Genomic DNA, 20,047 nt, shown 5'->3' with positions numbered 1-20,047 from the left:
TCACATTAAAAATACTTTGAAATAAAACAATGCCAATAACCAGAGCTGATGGTTTATCCAGAGACTTTTATTCACAAGTAATAAAAGTGAACAAGTTTGCAAAGAAGTTACTGTTATCATTTCAGTCCGCCATTTTATACTTTCAAATATAGGTTACCTCCCTCATATGCAAATCACTTATATCACCAATATCATTCGTCTCCTACATCTCGTCACGGCCTGGTTTCCCCTCCCATTTCTAAAGACAGTTCTCGCGTTACTTCATATTGGTGATGAGCTCATTGTGTTTATTACTGTGATTCTAGTGCCTGGCACGGTTGACCTTATCTTCACCTACCAATCGCAGTGTTTATTCGGGTTTTAATAAATCTAGATAGATAGATAGATAGATAGAAACTTTATTTATCCCAGGGGGAAATTCAGGTTCCAAGTAGCATACAGACATAGGGGTATCACACATAACATACACATACAACATACAACATTAGCAGTATTTTATACAGGCGAGGTGCAGTTGTAAATGTCTTTGCAGTTAGGTGAGGTGCAAAAAGGTAAGGTGCAATTATAGCATTAAATACTAAAAACTAAATACGGGCTAAATAAATATGGACTATTTTTAAAGTGCATTTAGTCCAGGCTGGTGGAGGGAGGTAGGGGCTGTGTATGAGACCTAGCATAGCTAGTAAACATTGTAGATAATGAGGTGAAACAGTGACATGATGGTGATGTGATACAGAGGGTGGAGGTTATGCAAAGAAGTCCATCTCTTTGCCCTTGATTGACCTATTGTAGAGTCGTATGGCTCTGGGGACAAATGATTTAGTCAGTCTGTCAGTTTTGCTTGTCAGTGCTCGTAGCCTCCAGCTGATCAAGCTCTTCTGCTGGATGATGGTGTGGTACAGTGGGTGACCTTCGTTGTCCATGATGGTGAGCAGTTTGCTCAGAGTTCTTTTTTCCAATACTGAAGTCATGCTCTCCAGTTCAGCTCCCACAACAGAGCCAGCTTTCCTTACCAGCCTGTCCAGTCGCCCGGCATCCCTCTTCTTAGTGCTTCCTCCCCAGCACACCACTGCATAGAAGAGAACGCTGGCGACCACAGACTGGTAAAACATCCCTAGGAGTTTGCTGCAGACATTGAAGGACCGCAGCCTCCTCAAGAAGTACAGCCGGCTCTGTCCTTTCTTGTAGATTGCATCAGTGTTGGCTGACCAGTCCAGTTTATTGTCCAGGTGGACCCCCAGATACTTGTATGTGCTGACCATCTCCACATTGACTCCCTCAATGGAGACTGGTAGCAGAGCGGGCTTAGACCTACGGAAATCCACCACCATCTCCTTGGTCTTTGTAGTGTTGAGTTGTAGGTGGTTGAGTTTGCACCATTGCACAAAGTCCTCCACCAGGCTCCTGTACTCCCCCTCCTGCCCATCTCTGATACACCCCACAATTGCAGTATCGTCCGAAAACTTCTGCATGTGGCATGACTCTTTGTTGTAGCAGAAGTCAGACGTGTACAGGGTGAACAGGACAGGAGAGAGCACAGTTCCCTGTGGTGCTCCGGTGTTGCATACCACAGTGTCCGAGAGGCAGTCCTTCAGTCTGACGAACTGTGGCCGCCCTGTCAGGTAGTCAGTGATCCAGGATACCAGGTGGGCGTCCACACCCATCTGCAGGAGCTTGTCTCCCAATCTGAGGGGTTGGATGGTGTTGAAAGCACTGGAAAAATCTAAGAACATGATTCTCACAGCGCTTTTCCCTTTGTCCAGGTGAGAATGCGTCCTGTGCAGTAGATATGTGATGGCATCGTCTACTCCAACCTTCTCCTGGTATGCAAACTGTAGTGGGTCCAGTGCATGGCTAACCTGGGGTCTGAGTGTGTGTAGAAGCAGTCTCTCCATTGTTTTCATAATGTGTGAGGTGAGTGCGACAGGCCTGAAGTCATTGAGTTCTTTTGCGTGTGGCTTCTTTGGGACAGGAATAAGACATGATGTCTTCCACAGTGTTGGGGCCCTACCAAGACGTAGACTCAGGTCAAATAAGTACCTCAGCGGCTCTCCCAGTTCGGCAGCGCAGGTCTTGAGCAGTCTGGGACACACTTCTTCACTCCCTCTCTCCCTTATCCTGTTTTTCTCACGGAATAAGTGTATCTGGTTTCCATAATCTGCTCTCAACTTTATTTTTATATCCGCTTCTCTTTTCTGTTGACCATATCCTGGTCATCTGTTTTCTCCAACCTTTGCTCCCTCCATGTAACCTTTAAGAACCTCTTCACTACTCTCCCCTCACAAATCAACCACTGGCCATCCTGGTCGTAATCCTCTCTCCACCTTTCCTTTGTGGAATTAGGAATCTTTATTTTCTATAGAAATTTACCATACTCTCTGCCTTCCCCTCTCTCTCTCTCTCTTTCTCTCTCTCCCTTTCTCTCTCTCTTCCTTCCCCCTCCCTCCCTCTCTCTGTTTCTCCCTTCCTCTCTCTCTGCCTTACTCTGCCTTCCTCGCTCTCTCTTCCCCTCTCTCTCTTCCTTTTTCTCCCTCTCTCTCTCTCCCTCCCTACCTCTCTCTTCCTCCCTACCTCTCTCTCTCTGCCTTTCTCTTTATCGCCCTCTCTGCCTCTCTCTTCTCCTCTCTCTCTGCCTTCCCCTCTCTCTCTCTTCCTGTTTCTCTTTGCCTCTCTCTGCCTTCCCCTCTCTCTCTTCCTCTGGCTTCCCCTCCTGTTTCTCTCTCTGCCTTTCTCTCTCTCTTACTCTCTCTCTGCCTTCCCCACTCTCTCTCTGCCTTCCCCTCTCTCTCTCTCCCTCCTCTCTTTCTCTCTCTCTGCCTTTCTCTCTCTCTTCCTTCCCCTCCCTCCCTCTCTCTTCCTCTCTCTGCCTTACTCTCCCTTCCTTGCTCTCTCTTCCCCTCTCTCTCTCTTCCTTTTCTCCCTACCTCTCTCTTCCTCCCTCTCTCTGCCTCTCTCTTCTTCTATTTCTCTCTCTTCCTGTTTCTCTTTGCCTTCCTCTGCCTTCCCCTCCTGTTTCTCTCTCTGCCTTTCTCTCTCTTTTCCCCTCTGTCTCTCTTCCTGTTCCTCCCTCTCTCTCTGCCTTTCTGTCTCTCCCTCTATTTCTGCCTTCCCCTCTCTCTCCCTCTCTTCTTTCCTTTCTCTCTCTCTGCCTTCTCTCTCTCTCTCCCTGTTTCTCTCTGCCTTCCTCCCTTCCTCCCTCTCTGCCTTCCTCTCTCTCTCTCTCACTTCCCCCCCTCCCTCTCTCACTCCCCCCCCTCCCTCTCTCTCTGCCTTCCCCTTTCTCTCTGCCTTCCCCTCTCCCCCCCTCCCTCTCTCTCTCTCTCTCTTCAAAGGACAACCATTAGACAACTAATTTGGCCACGTCTTTTTTTTAATATACCTGACGCTCTCAAAATGCAAATGATTTAACATATTAAATAGATGTGTTTATGGTTAAAAGATTTGTTTAGAATAATAGCTATTGCCTACTGGTTATTAAGAGATGCATATAAAACTATTGTCTTTTAAACATATCTTTACCATTCAATATATCACATATCAGTTGCTCCGCCTGAATAGCAAGCCTCCCACTTTGAGTAGTGTTAATGTTTGGAATGCTGCATGCGGCCTATCCAAAAATTCTATTCAAATGTATTTAATACAGTACGTGTTAAACGACAAATATGCTCCGCTCTCTTGATCAGAGCTGTTTATTTGTTTTATTCTTGTCATTGCACATGGCATGTAAACAATTTCATGAAAGTTATCATTTCAATCATCTGAAATACTGTACGTTCCCGTGCCAGAGCAGAAACTGCTCTCTTTGCTTTGTGAACACGCTGTGTCCATATGCAGTAGCCTACCGCTGAAATGCGTGGAATCAACTGAGAAACATTATATCCAAATTGAACCAACAACTCATGAGCTACTCTTCACATAATTAGTCAGGCGGCAATGTGTGTAAACACACTGTAAACATATCCACCATGCTCAATGATGCCTCCTGGTGGTGGTTTTGACGAGGTGAATGACCTAAAAAAAAGCACAAAAAAAAAAAAAACTCACCAGCGGCATCACGTGGCCTCGCGACATCGTCGCAGCGGTGGCTCGGCTCTCAACTTCGACCTACTGTAATCTTGTTGATAACTGGAAACATTTCAAGCAGAGATTTAACATTTAGCTGCTAGTGGAGCTGGGGGAAATGATGAAAAACTGAAAGCATACATTTTTCTACGTCATTGGGGAAGATGCTTTGGACATTTATCATAGCTTTCAGCTTGACGAGGCAAACCGAACGTTGACTATACTTATGGCAAAGTTTTAATTTTTGTACCAAGCCCGAACATAACTTTTGAGAGACAAGTTTTTCACCTGTAATCAGAATCAAGGAGTACATTTTGATCAATACTTAGCTGGGCTTCACACACTGAGTAAAACATGTGAATTTGGAAACCTGAAACACTCACTAGTCAGAGACAGAATAGTCTGTGGAATACTGGATAATGGACTTAGAGAGTGACTGCTACGTGATCAAGGATTGCCACTGGAAAAGACTTAACATGTGTAGAGCAGCAGAGACCACCCATGCACAAGCTACATACAGTAAAAAATAGGAGGAGCAGCACGCAAAACGCTTTACAAAGCAAAAGCACCAGTCACAAACCAAGGTCATGTCCAGCATATAGCAAAGCATGCAACAACTGTGGGAAAAATAATAATTTCTCAAAATGCTGTAAGGCAGAGGCTACGAAGAAGTCGAAGAAGAACAGGAATAATTCTTTGTGGACAGTGTACAGACTTGCAATGCTGATAAAGCTGAATGGATTGTGTGATTGACTGTAAATTAGACTATAATACCAATTCAAACTTGATACTGGAGCCCAGGTAAACCTGAGTACAAAACACTGACAATGAAGAGCAAAATACATCCTGTGAAAATAAGAGAGAGGATATACTGGAGAAAACGTACCAGTCAAGGGGAGCTGCATAGTAACCTTAAAACACAAGGGACACAGCTATTTATTGGGGAAAAGAGCGTACAGCTTATTCTAGGACTCAGTGCATGTGAAAAGCTTGACCTGGTCAAAAGAGTGTTTGTTGTGACATCACGGACTGTAAATAATCATGACTCACTCATGGAGGAGTATAACGATGTATGTGAAGGACTCTGATGTTTGCCTGGAGAACTGGAGTTACACGTGGATGAAACTGTGACTCCAGTTGTGCACGCCTGCAGGAAAGTTCCGTTCGCACTGAGAAAAGCTGAAGGAGGAACTAGCATGCATGGAAAAGATGAACGTCATAAAGACAATTGATGAACCGACAGAATGGGTGAGCCCGCTGGTTATAGTGCTGAAAAAGACTGGAGCTTTGAGGATTTGTCGAGACCCAAGGGATCTCAATAATGCTAACAAGCGAGAACATTTCAAGTTACCAACCAGAGATGAGATCGTCACATTTTCTGGCGCCAAATGGTTCAGTAAGCTTGACGCATCATCAGGCTTCTGGCAGTTAAAGCTTGAAGAGGAAAGCTTGAAGCTATGCACCTTCAACACACCTGAGGGCAGGTACCGATTTCTTCATCTGCCATATGGGATTCTGTCTGTACCAGAGGTCAACCACAAGACAATACTCATGATATTCGAGTACATACCAGGACGGGAGACAATGATGGATGACATCATCGTATGGGGGTCCATCCGAGAAGAACACGACGCAAGAGCGCTTGACTTGACACACAAAGCCAATCTGAAACTGAACAAGGACAAATGTGAGTTTGGCGTGAAAACACTGACCTTTGTGGGAGATGTCGTCTCCACAGCAGGAGTGAAGCCGGTTAGCACCACTCAGCTGTCTTCTCGAGCAGACAAAATTAGTGGATGTGGTCCCATGAGCAGGAGCATGTTTCCAGTACCTGAAAAAGACATTAACAGAAGAGCCAGTGCTTAAGTTCTACAACCCAGAGAGGAGCACCAGGAGTTCTTTGGCAGTCACAATGCTAGAAGGAAGAATTTAAATTAATTTATTTACAGTAGAGAAACTGTACAGTGGGGTAGTGGGGATGAAGAGGTCTTTAGGAGGGACCGTTAATATGTAGCCTGAAGAGATGGGTCTTCAATCTACGGCGGAAGATTGGTAGTGAGGTCATGACAGCAGTGGGAAGCTTGTTCCACCAGCAGGGCGCCAGGACAGTGAAAAGCCGTGACTAAGTAGCGCGACTGCTGCATCCACGTAGAGGCGGCGGTGCCAGGTGGCCAGCCGAGGTGGAAGAGTGAAGTGATGGGGTTTGGGGGGTGACCATTGCTTGCAAGTAGGGAGGGGCTGTTCCCTTTGCCACCCGGTAGGCGAGCACCAGGGTCTTGAATCTGATGCGAGCTGCTACCGGGAGCCAGTGAAGGGTGCGAAGGAGGGGGGTGACATGGGAGAATTTAGGGAGGTTGAACACCAGAGGGACAGCAGCATTCTGGATGAGCTGCAGAGGTCTGATGATGGAGGCAGGGAGCCCAGCCAAGAGTGCGTTGCAATAGTCAAGGTGAGAGATCACAAGTGTCTGGACAAAGAGTTGTGCTGCTTCTCTCGTGAGGAATGGACGTATCCTTCTGATGTTGTAGAGGAAGAATCTACAGGAGCATGCTGTTGCTGTGATGTTCACCGCACAGGATAAGTAGTTGTCAAGGATCACCCCAAGGTTCTTGGCTGTATGGGAGGAGGTCACAGTAGAGTTCTCTACTGAGATGGCGAAGTCTTGGAGAGGGCAGGCTTTCCCAGGGAGGAAGAGCAGCTCAGTCTTGTTAAGTTTGAGCTTGAGGTGGTGGGCTGAGATCCAAGCGGAAATGTCTGCAAGACACGCAGAGACACGTGTTGCCACCTGTGAGTCAGAGGGGGGGGGGGGGAAAGAGAAAGAGTCGAGTGTCATCTGCGTAGCAGTGGTAAACATGTGAGGAAATTACCAAGCCAAGAGATTTGGTATAGAGGGAGAAGGGCCTTAGGACAGAGCCCTGGGAGACCCCAGTGGTGAGGGCTTGTGGAGAGGACAGCGATCGTCTCCACGTCATCTGGTAAGAGCGATCGGCCAGGTAGGATGCAAACCAGGAGAGTGCAGAGCCAGAGATGCCCATTTGAGAGGGTGGAGAGAAGGATTGGGTGGTTTACTGTGTCGAATGCAGCAGACAGGTCCAGAAGAATGAGAACAGAGGAGAGGGAGGAAGCTTGAGCAGAGTGGAGGGCCTCCGTTACAGCAAGTGCCCAGCCTTAAAGCCAGATTGATGACGGTCAAGGAGGTTGTTCTGAAGGAGATAGTGAGACAGTTGGTTAGAGACAGCATGTTCAAGGGTTTTAGATAAGAAGGAGAGAAGGGATACCGGTCTGTAGTTATGGACAGCAGATGGGTCAAGAGTTGGTTTCTTGAGCAGAGGCTTGACTCTGGCTGGGCAGATCCTGTGGATAGAGAGGAATTGATTATGGTGGTAAGGAATGGAAGGAGGTCTTTGAAGATCCATCTCTTCCCCGAGACCTCCTCTCCCCTGCTACCCCCCTGTACAAGTTCTCTCCTGCTAATAAAATATATTTATAAAAAAAACAAAAAACTGCCAATGGCCCCTGGTGAGAGCATCGATTACTTTGTCTTATGATGACTGTTGGATAGATGATTCACTAACTTAAACAAATGTATTTGATGTACGTCGCTTTGGATAAAGGCGTCTGCTAAATGCCATAAATGTAAATATAAATGGAAATGAGATGGATCGGAGAAAGGGGGAGGGGATAGGATCGAGGGGGCAGGTGGTGGCCTCCTTGGATGTGATCAGTTTTAGAATATCATCAGGGGAGAGGGGGGAAAGAACTGATAAACCAGAGACCGAGTGTAGCGCAATGGGTTTGGGAGGAGTGGTAGCAGTGTTGGCGAGAGGTAGAGAGAAAGAGCTGCTAATGTCATCAACCTTCTTTTCAAAGTAGGTGACAGTCATCCGCAGACAGGGAGGAGAGAGAGGAGGTGGGTTGAGGAGTGTGGAAAATGTGGAGAACAGTTTCCTTGGGTCAGAGGCAGAGACTTGAATTTTGGAACGGTTGTAAGAAGCTTTAGCAGCAGATGCAGATGAGGTGTAGTTGAGGAGGAGAGAGAGATAAGGTTTTAAGTCATCAGGGAGGCCGGTTTTTCTCCATTTCCTCTCAGCTGCCCGGAGCCCTATTCTACAAGCTTGCAGGGTTTCAGACAGCCAAGGAGCACGGAGAGGATCTGGCCTTGAGGTCAGTGGACAGAGAGTCGAAGGATGAGGAAAAGTGGACAGGAGGGTGGAGGAGGCTGTATCAGTGGATAGAAGGGAGAAGGATTCAACAGAGGGTAGGGAGGATAAGACAGAGGAAGAGAGAGCGGTAAGGGAGAGGGTACGCAGATTGTGACGAGAGGATACACTGTGGGTAGAGACTGACTGGGAGGGGGTGGATTTGAGGGGAAGGGAGAAGGATACAAAATGATGATCAGAAACTGGAAGAGGGGCAACAGTAAGGTTGGAGGTATGGGAGGATCTGGTGAAGACAAGGTCAAGCTGATTGCCCGCCTTATGAGTCGGAGGAGAGTGGGACAGGATAAGGCTGAAGGAGGAGAGAAGGTCAAGTACTCCAGACGAGTGAAGCTTCTCTGATTGGATGTTGAAGTCACCCAGTAGTGAGAACGGTGTGCCGTCCTCAGGGAAGAAGCTGAGAAGGACATCCATCTCTTCTAAGAAGTCGCCAAGCTGACCTGGTGGACTATAGATAACGACAATGTGAAGTTTGACAGGGGAGGTGACAGAAACAGCATGGAATTCGAAGGTGGATATGGACAGGTGTGACAGGGGAAGGACATTGTGTGACCACTTAGGTGAGATGAGGAGTCCTGTGCCTCCCCCTCGACCAGAGAGTCTTGGGGAATGAGAAAAGGAGAAGGCATCAGAGAGGGCTGCCGGAGTAGTTGTGTTTTCCGGTGTAATCCATGTCTCTGTGAGGGCAATGAAGTGGAGGGACATTAAGCAGGCGTAAGCGGAGATCGCCTTCAGGCCTTCCTCGATGGACTCCACAGATTGACTCCTTCGTCTTTGTGTCAGGAGGCTGTCGCAGAGGCTGTCGCTCTTTGACCGTCAAGACAGAAATGCAGATTCTGTCATTGCTCACCTCACGATCAGTTAACGACCAGACAGTTTTCACCACTCAATTACAAATGTATTTAGTCCTAATCCAAGGTGAGTAGGGGTTAAATACCTTGCAGAATAGTTTCAGGCCCTCCCACTGGAGATTGACAGCAATTGGCATCAAACAGATAGCTTTCAACAGAAACTAGGTCTCAGAGCTTAAGGCAGGATAAGCCACAGCAAAACTACCAAGAACACACTGACTTTAAACAAGATTAAATTAATTTACTTAGTCTAGAGAACAGGCTTCACCAGTACGGCCTCGGACTACACGACGAGGCATGGCAGCCAGTCTCCTATGCGTCTAGAGTCTTAACGAGCGTGTAATGCAGGTATGCTTAGATAGAAAAATAACTTTTAGCCAGTACATATGCATGTGAAAGGTTCCACCAGTATGTCTATGGTCAAGCCTTTGAAGTGGAAACCGACCGTTGGTATCAATCATGTCCAAGCCACTGAATGACTGTCCTATACAGCGCATGTTAATCAGACCGCAAAAAAATTATGTAAATATGATCTACACATTAGGAACGTTCAGGGTGTCGACAGCGAACATTTCTCTAGCAGTTGATGAGAAGGAAAGCGCAGAAAGTGAAAAGTACAGAAATACAGGCCTATGTGGAAATGATTGTGACATCACTTCCTGTGTCTGCTGAGAGGAGTGAGCAGTTCAGAAAAGAAACAGAAATAGATTCAGATGAGACAATGAAAGAGCTCAGAGACAATACTGAAAGGATGGCCTGCGCAGAAAAATGACTGTCCAAGGAGAATACAGGACGACCGGATGTGCAGAGCTGAGCTCACAGTTGGATGGCATCGTTTTCAAGGGAAACAAGTTCATCAGCATCACTACCCAAGGAAATGCTACAAAGGATACATGAAGGTCATTTTGATGAGTAAAACTGTAAACGCAGAGCAAGATAAGTTATGTATTGGCTAAGAATAAACCAAGACATAAGCCAGACAACAGCTTGTGCAATGCCAAGCGTTGGCTGGAGTGGTGTAAAGCACACCGCCATTGGACTCTTGAGCAGTGGAAACGTGTTCTCTGGAGTGATGAATCATGCTTCACTATCTGGCAGTCTGACGAATGAATCTGGGTTTGGTGGATGCCAGGAGAATGCTACCTGCCCGAATGCATAGTGCCAACTGTAAAGTTTGGTGGAGCAGGAATAATGGTCTGGGGCTGTTTTCATGGTTTGGGCTAGGCCCCTTAGTTCCAGTGAAGGGAAATCTTAATACTACAGCATACAATGACATTCTAGAGAATTGAATGCTTCCAACTTTGTGGTAACAGTTTTGGGGAAGGCCCTTCCTTTCCTGTTTCAGCATGACAATGCCCCCATGCACAAAGCAAAGTCCATAATTACATGGTTTGCTGAGTTTGGTGTGGAAGAACTTGACTGGCCTGCACAGAGCCCTGACCTCAACCCCATCGAACACCTTTGGGATGAATTGGAATGCCGACTGCAAGCCAGGCCTTCTCGCCCAACATCAGTGCCTGACCTCACTAACGCTCTTAGCAAATCCCCGCAGCCATGTTCTAAAATCTAGTGGAAAACCTTCCCAGAAGAGTGGAGGCTGTTACAGTCGGTAGGGGTTTAATAGGTCCAAGTCGACACTTCGGCGGGATACGTTTCAGTCCCGCCACTGCAGAAATGTCACGGTGTGAAGTGTTGCCAAAAGCCACCACAGGGTGGTGAGAAGAGCTGTTAAGGATGGGATATGCCTTTAGCACTTGCAAACATCCATGTTTGTTTTCATTTCACAGCGCTGATTCTTATGCAAATCAGAGACTCTGTAAAAACAAAGATATTAATTACAAAATTACATGAACTATTATCCTTGCATTAAGATGGACTCAATTCAACTTATTGAGTGATTTGTTGATTACATTTTTGCATTTTGGCTAATTTTAAGAGTGCCATAGCAAAGGGTCTGAATACTTATGTACATGAGGTATTTCTGGATTTTTAAATTTTAATAAATTTACTGACATTTCTAAAAACCTGTTTTTGCTTTGTCATTTTGAGGTATTGTGTGTGGATTGATGGCAAATTATTTTAATTTAATCAATTTCAAATTGAGTCTATAACACAACAAAATGTGGAAACAGTGAAGGGGTCCTGAATACTTTCCGAAGGCACTATACAGGTGTGATGTTCGGGTGTCCACATACTTTTGGCCATGTAGTGTATTCTTCAGCATGTACAGCAGTTTCCAAGATCACATCAACTACAGTGGGGCTGTAGAAAACCTGTGCATTTTAAAGGTGTCGCACCATATTTCCCTGAAATCTGTTGCATTAACTTTGTTTGTATCAAGGGGAAATTATCTGTATCTGGAACTATTCATTTATGTGTCAGCCTTTAAGACATGGGGGTCATTTTTTGAAAAGCAAATTGAATTTTGCACGCTATAGCAATTGCATCATTTTCCATAAACAACAATGCATGGCAATTCATTGCTGCTGTAATGTGTGGGAAATAATACCTAATTCACACATCTGTTTTAATATGAGAGGACTATGTTGGAATCTCAAATGAGGGGCCACATTTAATCTTATGATAGGCCATAAATGCAATTCACTTATGCGATAGAAGCTCTTACCCAGCACAACTTGCACTGTTACAGTAATACAACTGCAGAACAGGCAATTCAGTAACCAGATATGATCACATTAACAAAACAATGCAGTGATTAATTAATGAGATTAAAAATGAGCAAATGTAAAAAGTAAATTTCTGGTTTTATTGAGGCTCTCATGTATTGTTCCATCATTGATATAGTAGCACAGTAGAAGTATCCCTTTAGTAAAATACTTAAGACAAAGCTATGTTCAGAGTTTTAGAGCTGTTTATTAAAGCTCTTCTCCGATCATTTTTAAAACAATTTTTAAATAACAATAATTAATATGATTTCATTTGGAGCCAGGAAGCAATCTTCAAGAAATAGTGTAAAATATCCCAAGTGTTCAATGGAAGCTACAGTTCCCTCCGTAAGTATTGGAAAGAGGAAGCATTTTGTCTTCTTTTAGCTCTATACTCCAACAGTTTAGATTTGATGAATCAAACAATTACTATGAGGTCAAAGTAGAGATCATCAGATTTAATTCAATGTTTTTTTCTTTCAGATTGGTTTCACCATTTAGAAAATACAACATTTTAAAAATATGTTTCAGGGCTCCAAAAGTATTGGAAAAAAATCATATAATGTCCAAATAAAGCACTCATGTTTAGTATTTGGTCAACAATCCTTTGTATGCAATAACTGCCTTAAGTCTGCGACACATTGACCCCACCAGATGGTGGGTATACTCTCTGGTGATGCTCTGCCAGGCCTCAACTGCAGCCATCTTCAGTTGTTTTTTTAAGGTCTTTTTGCCAAAAATCTTATTGTCAGGAAATTAAATGCATGTTGAATTGGATTTAAAGCTGGAGATTGACTTGGCCACTCTCAAATTTTCCGGCTGTGAAAATCTCCCTAGTTGCTATGGCAGTATGGTTTGGGGTCATTGTCTTGCTGTGATGAAGATTTGTCCAATGAGATTGGAAGCATTTGCTCATACTTCAGCAGACAAGATGTTTCTGTACACTTCAGAATTAATTCTGCTGCTGCCGTCAGCAGTTACATCATCAATGAAGACAAGTGAGTAAGTTCCAGTGGAAACCATACATGCCCAAGCCATAACACCCCCTCCACCACATTTCACAGATGAGATAGTACTTACTCACTTTACACTTGCCATCACTCTGGTACATGTTAATCTTTGTCTCATCTGTCCACAAGACCTTTTTCCAGAACTCTGCAGGCTCTTTTCGGTACTTTTTAGCAAACTGTAAGCTGGTCATCCTGTTTTTGTGGCTAACTAGTGGTTTGGACCTTGCAGTGTAGCCACTGTAGTTCTGCTGGTGAAGTCTTCTACGGATGGTAGTCTCTGACACATTCACGCATACCTCCTGGAAGTGTTCTTAATTATGGTGAGCATTCTTCAGTCATCCACTGTAGAAGTCCTCCTTGGCCTACCAGGCCGTTTGCAATTGCTGAGCTCACCAGTGTTTTTCTTCTTTTAGATGATGTTCCAAACTGTTGTTGGCATTATGATAGTTTCTTTCTGATTTCTCAGCCCAATAATGGCTTCCTTGACTTGCAGTGACAACTCTTTGGTCTTCATGTTGACAGACATGTTGACAGACTCCAAAGGCAAATGCAAAGTCAAGAATCAATACTACACATTGATAGCTCTGTTATTCCTGCACAAATGATGTGACGGAACACACCTGACTAACCAGAAACACCAGTCAAGCCAAATTTCCAATACTACTGGTTCCCTGAAATATGGGGACTATGTATAAAAAAGGGTTGTAATTTCTAAATGATTAAACCAATCTGAAAAAAGAAAACATTGAATTAAAGCTGAAAATCTCTATTTTAACCTTATAGTAATTGGTTGATTTCAAATCCAAACTGTTGGAGTACAGAGCCAATAGAAAACAAAACACTTCATCTTTCCAGTACTTATTGAGGGCACTGTATTTCCTCATCATGAAGTACTTTGGATGTCTTATAGACTGCACATTAGTGTGAATTATGATTGGTCACATTTGTTGCATTTTATTTCCTTTTTTTTCATGGTATGATGATGTCATAAAATAGGTCAACAACGCAAAGTGTCTTGCTAGGGGTCCGGGTTCAGAGGGACCTGAGGAAGTGGCTAGTCTGTGGAGCATTGCTGCAGCACACTGGAGTTGCAGCCTGAGGGAGGCCCACCCACCCGCTCGTCCGTCAAACAGAAACTCCTAAGATAAGCAGCTGGTCATAGGTTCATACGTAGATGCTCAGGCCGTTTGGCAATGAACGGGTAGGCCTGCTGTTTGAACTGGGCCAGGTTGGCACCCATGGGCTGGTGTATGGGTAGGGGGGCCGAGGCCTCAGAGCTGGCCATCATGTTCATCTGTTCTGGGGTGGACACCTCCATGGCCTGCTCTTGGGGAGACTGGACGGAGGCTCCGCCGGGCACCAGGGGGCCCCGGGGCCAGCAGTCGCCAGCAGAGAACTTGATTGGGCTGGAGAAAGGAGAGGAGAAATATTAGTAAAGGAGTGTGATAAACAGGCAGATTTCTGGTTACTGTTTTAAGGGTAAAACCTACTTAAGTGGTTAGAAACTTCGAAATACCTGATTGGTGTTTTTGGGCTCCCCAAAAACCGCGGAGGTGATCGGATTTTTGGCTCAAATGCAAATCTTTCCTTGACGTTCTCCAGTACTGACGGAGCAACATATGTGAACCCCTACAGGAGCAATGACAGGGGAGTTAAAACAAACACATCAAGCTAAAATTCTGTCATGACGGTGTCCCTTGAGGATAATGCACCTCTCATTTCTCACAAACTAGCAAGTGGTCTTACCAGGAAGGCTTGGTTAGCGCTCTCGCTGAGAGTAGAGTCATCTGGACTGTCTACTGGCGTCTGGCTTGTGAACTTGGAGTCAAACTGGCTCACGTCCTCAGCCGATTGCTATGGAGACCAGAAATCAAGGATGTTAGTATGACACCCCTTGTGAACAGGACAGGTGATCTAAAACAAGATGTGTCCCTCTGCTGCTTACCAGGAAAGGCTTGAATGGAGGGTCCACTTTCCTGGCCAGGAGGTCTTCCCAGTTAATGTGACGGAAGAAGGGATGGGCCTATGGAAAGATAATGAGAAAACAATTACCACAATGACAGTGCTTCAAATCTTCCCTTCCACAATATCTTTTCTTTTTGAGCTGTTGTTTTATGATCATCACATCTGTAAAGCATCAGAAAAGTGCAATAACTATTGTCAGTGATAGAGGGAGAGGATGGCTAGTCCCTTCTATGCAACTACCAGTTGAGGTCACAGTTTCACGTCTCACTCTCTCAACTGTTCTCACCTGCACCTCAGTGGCATCCACCGCCACTGCTCCAAGTCGTGACGAGGCATTCCTCTTCAGCAGCTGAAAAGAGTTAGCGGAAGAGAGACATGTTGTCTGCAACAAGATAAGCTCGGTCTAACGAAACCACTGCCAATAGTAGATGGAGGGAAGTTTTTCTACATATAGCATGATGTACAATTGCAAATCCAAAAGACATTGACAAAGAGGAGTAATGAACATGAACTAAATGAAAATGTTTTGTAGGAGCCATGTGAGATTCAACAAGTGCAAAAGGGGTTGTAGAATTGAAAGTCAAAAAGTGCGTTGTAAGTAAAAGGTAAAAAAAAAAAAAAGAAAGAAAAAAAAAAGAAAAATGGTTTAAAAAGTACCCGTTTCAGAAGGTCTCTGGCTTCTTGTGTGAGGTAGGGTGGGAGGTTGAGCTTGCATTTTAAGATTTTATCAATGGTCTTCTTTCTGTTCTCACCAGTGAAGGGTGGCTAAATTAAGAGACAAGAACTCCTGTTACAAATATTTACATCCATTCAACTTGTAACAGATTACTATTATTGAGAGGCTGGTTTTGCACTGACCGCTCCTGTCAACATGTCATACATAAGCGCTCCCAGACTCCACCAGTCCACAGCTCTGTTATGGCCGCTTCTCATCAGGATCTCTGGAGCCCTGGCAACATCCAATTATCAAATATATAGAGATATTCAAAAGCATGTCAAATATCAAATACTGTCATGGCAAATACATTTCCTAAACATCGACTGCTATGGGATCTTCACAACTACGTCTGCATTTTTTACAGCTATAGTCTGTACGTGTATAATACATTATATCCATCACCCACTTACCCATACATGGCTGCAAAATTGTAGGCTGTAATGCATAACTTTTCCGAAAGCAATTTTCTGGTTGGGGATATTCTCATGAATGAGCCATGGTAGAAACACCCATTTGAAACTATGCAATCTAAAAAAAAAAAAATCCTTTCATTCCAGCAAAAATAAATACAATACTGTATCGATGTTATGGCTGTTTTGTATCCATTATATCAATTAGTAACTAGTTTCAATATTCTACGTGCACCTGGCGTGACTTGTGTGGAATTGACCAGTTGTTTTGGCTTGTGCGCATTAGTGGCTAAAATTATACAAATTATCCTGTTCAATCACTTTAAGAGAGAGGAAGGCAAGATTTTAAGCACACAGATGACGGCAGTAAAATATATGAATATCTGGTGTTTTTTTGTTTTTTTTACAGTGACACTTACATGTACTCTATGGTACCACAGAAGGTATGGGTGACTGTGCCATCATGGATAGACTCTTTACACAGCCCAAAGTCTGTCAGTTTCACATGACCTGGAAAAAACAACACACAATGACATTACCCAGCCAAACACAAATCATTTAATGTGAACCAACTGTTAGTGAACAACACTTCAGTGGCCACTTTCTTTTTTATGTCTGGGATACACTACATGTGTTTTGCCTGGTCTATGGGCTCTAAACATAGGAGAACATCTCACCATTTAACAGTTCAGTTAAGCCAAATCATACTAAACTGATAATTGGTATGTACACCTAGCGATACGACCGTGGCAGTAGGATCACTGGTCCTGTGGCAGCTACTTGGGGAAATATAGTGCCTTCGGAAAGTATTCAGACCCCTTCACTTTTTCCACAATTTGACTAAATTTAAAATGGATTAAATTAAAATAATTTGCTATCAATCCACACATAATGCCCCAGAATGACAAAGCGAAAACACGTTTTTATTAAAATTGAAATACCTCATGTACAGTATAGAGACCCTTTGCTATGACACACAAAAATGTCATCAACAAATCACTCAATAAGTTTAACTGAGTCCATCTTAATGCAAGGATAATAGTTCATGTCATTTTGGAAATAATATCTTTGTTTTTATAGGGTCTCTGATTTGCATAGGAATCAATTACACACTGTGTAGATTAGGATGTTACTACCAACTCAGCAAACTTCATAATATTTTCTTGATCCTGACAAACTCCCCAGTCCCTGCCAGTGACAAACATACCCATAACTTGATGCAGCTACCACTATTCTTCACACGAGAGGAAAACTGCATTGCATGTGCTGGATTTGCACCAAACTGCTTTGTAGTAAAAACCAAATAAACACAATTCCAGCCGCTTTCTTTGCTGTATCACTTGAATTAATTGTTGCAAACACAATTATGGATATGAGAGATTATTTTCCATTCAGGGATTCTTTTTGGCCACTTGGTTATAGACCAATTTTGTAGAGTGATTGAGATGATATTGTCCCATCAACTGTGCTTTTCCCTCTCCACCATTCAACTTTGTACATTTTTGTAAGTCTCCCCAGGCCTCAGGGTCGCATTTCTGAGCTGTTTTATTCCTCTCCATTTGCTCAGTTTGTAATGACAACCTGATCCACAGTGTGTAATTGATTCCTATGCAAATCAGAGACCCTATAAAAACAAAGATATTAATTACATGAACTATTATCCTTACATTAAGATGGACTCAATTCAATTTATTGAGTGATTTGTTGATGACATTTTTGCATAAGCTAATTTTAAGAGTGTCATAGCAAAGGGTCTGAATACTTATGTACATGAGGAATTTCTGTATTTCAATTTTAATAAATTTACTGAAAGTTCTAAAAACCTGTTTTCGCTTTGGCATTCTGTGGCACTGTGTGTGGATTGATGGCAAATTCTTTTAATTTAATCCATTTTAAATTGAGTCTATCACACAACAAAATGTGGAAAAAGTGAAGGGGTCTGAATACTTTCCGAAGGCACTGTATGCCTCACATCTGGTCAGAGTACCACTCACACTTGGTAAATTGACGCTGAATCATTCCAATATGTCAGAAAACTAAAATCGGGACGCCGTAGAGCGCACAGACTGCCTGGGAGCCTGTGAAACCTATAAATCGCAAATGTGTTTACACTTTGCGGGATGCTGTGTTACGTTTAACTCAATAGTTTATCTTTGGAAGAAAATGTATCAGTAGTTCATCAGGAGCCCGTACATTGGGGGAAAAAAACATGTTCTGTCTGCATGGCCTTACATTGCTGGTCATGGTAGATCTAACATGAGGTGTGTTATGGAAAATACATTCATAGAACTATTTTCAGGTTATACACTTTCATATGACTGATACAACTTGTGTAACTACTGTGATTACATATTCCCTTGCCACACCTCTAAAGTTCTATAGCCATTGTTCTAAGAAGCACTGTATAATTACCATGTGAACAGCGGTAGTTTCGGACGGAGCGGTGAGAGAGAGCAATAATAGGGGGACAGGCGCATCCTGCTGATAGGTGTGAAATGTTGAACGCCGATTAATCAGTAAGAAAGCGCTGATTGATCACTAAGAGTGTCTCCCCATTGTTCATTCTCTCCCGCCCTTTCTTACGTAAGCACAAGCCCATCAGCCGATAGATTTGGCGGCGACTCCTATTATGTTCAAACTGTATAAAAGACAAACCTGATCATTGTCTCTTTAGACTTGCGCTGAACGGACCCCCGGATCTACGCTGGGCTGCTGTTACGCTCGTCTCTTGTTTGCAAGCAATAAATACCGGACTCAAGTATTGTGGCTACTCAGGACTTGTTTCTTGATTCTTACCTCCGAAGAGCTAAAGTACAGAGTGGTAAATCCCAGACTTCCACCACAGGTGCAAAAATGATTTAAAAAAAAAAAAAAAAAGAAGCCAATCCCATGATTACTGTTGGGCTGTGTGGTATACTGTGATATTAATTAACGGCAGTAGGTGGCAGCATTACATAGTAAATGCAATGTGCGTTGAAGAAGCAGATGTTACAGTTGTGCAATGTCCATTACTACCATGCTATACTAAAGCTGCCATCCCATTACCTGTCTTGCGTCCCATTCTGTACAACACTGTGATAATGCAAATAATTGCAATACTGTCACCAAAGCTACAGCAGCATTACCATGGTTACTGAGCATGATGTTCTCAGGCTTGAGGTCTCTGTAGATGATGCCTTTCTGGTGCAGATGGCCCAGAGCCATGGAAATCTCTGCCAGGTAGAAGCTGCATATAAGAATGGTCAAAGTGTCAGTGGGTTCTCTTAGAATTTTTATGCATGTGTAAAATTATTAAAAGTTCAACCCCAAACTTTCCCTGGTCGACTGCATTATGGTATTCCAATAACTCGACTCACCAGGCTGTGTCCTCCATAAAAATCCCCTCTCTTTCCAGCTGCATAAATAGTTCTCCACCTGCAAGTAATACACAATGTCAAGAAACTTTTATAATTTTGGCCATACAAGCTACTCAGTTGACTCAGTTAGCCCTGATATCGCTAGCCTATAGCCGGACTTAGACAGGCTAAGAGTGAACCAGGGGTTGACAGTGTATCGAAAGTGTTTGAGTACGTAGCAAACATTACACTAGCTCCGACTGAAATAATGACAAGGAATGTCGTGTCGGAGCTCATTTTACTTCAACTCCTATCACGCTCTCTTTCCATCCCTGCTTCCTATTGTCCTGGCATGTGTGGTAACAACAGACGTTTGTTTATCAACAGTGTACATCCATGTATGTTGTTATGTTGTGTCTGTTTGTTTCTGTAGGTGGCTTTCCTATGAGCAGGGCAACCCTGGCTGGACAGAATGAAATCAAAGTGTGTGTGTGCACATATGTCTTAATAGCTATACAGCATGTTTTGTACAAAACAGGGTGTTCTTTGTGACTCCTAAGTGACACACATGGCCACATCGGTACCAGTCAAAGCTCCCTCTCTACTTCTCTATGTCCATGTGAAACTTCATATTCACAACCATATTTTGCTATTTAGTCTCACAAGTCACAGCTATGAATTACTCCCTCCTCTTTTCCTGATCTCTCTCTTCCTACTCCTCTTCCCTGCCGGTGAGCTGTCCATCAGTATTTGATAGTCGTCTGCTGGGGACCCTGCCAGCTGTTGGACTTCAGTGGGAAGAAATGATCATGT

The 20,047-nt window shown here is 43.7% G+C and overlaps 1 protein-coding gene across 1 annotated transcript in view; it reads right to left on the bottom strand.

Annotated features, from left to right (window-relative positions):
* Positions 1 to 11,896: 11,896 nt before the first annotated feature.
* Positions 11,897 to 20,047, bottom strand: part of LOC310823581 (ribosomal protein S6 kinase beta-1-like) — a 20,917-nt gene continuing 12,766 nt past the window's right edge. The window contains exons 6-15 of the mRNA XM_083696469.1: positions 19,256 to 19,313; positions 19,025 to 19,125; positions 16,319 to 16,409; positions 15,630 to 15,720; positions 15,429 to 15,536; positions 15,058 to 15,120; positions 14,752 to 14,829; positions 14,553 to 14,660; positions 14,323 to 14,435; positions 11,897 to 14,212 (exon numbers count right to left, since the gene is read on the bottom strand). Coding sequence (XP_083552595.1) covers positions 13,963 to 14,212; positions 14,323 to 14,435; positions 14,553 to 14,660; positions 14,752 to 14,829; positions 15,058 to 15,120; positions 15,429 to 15,536; positions 15,630 to 15,720; positions 16,319 to 16,409; positions 19,025 to 19,125; positions 19,256 to 19,313 — 1,061 coding nt within the window. The 3' untranslated portion in view covers positions 11,897 to 13,962. The remainder of the gene's footprint in view (positions 14,213 to 14,322; positions 14,436 to 14,552; positions 14,661 to 14,751; positions 14,830 to 15,057; positions 15,121 to 15,428; positions 15,537 to 15,629; positions 15,721 to 16,318; positions 16,410 to 19,024; positions 19,126 to 19,255; positions 19,314 to 20,047) is intronic.

This window comes from Argentina silus (assembly GCF_951799395.1).
Source record: "Argentina silus genome assembly, chromosome: Y".
NCBI classification, from domain to species: Eukaryota; Metazoa; Chordata; class Actinopteri; order Argentiniformes; family Argentinidae; genus Argentina; species Argentina silus.
Note: the sequence above shows the minus strand (reverse complement) of the source record. Positions and strands in the feature narration are given on the sequence as shown.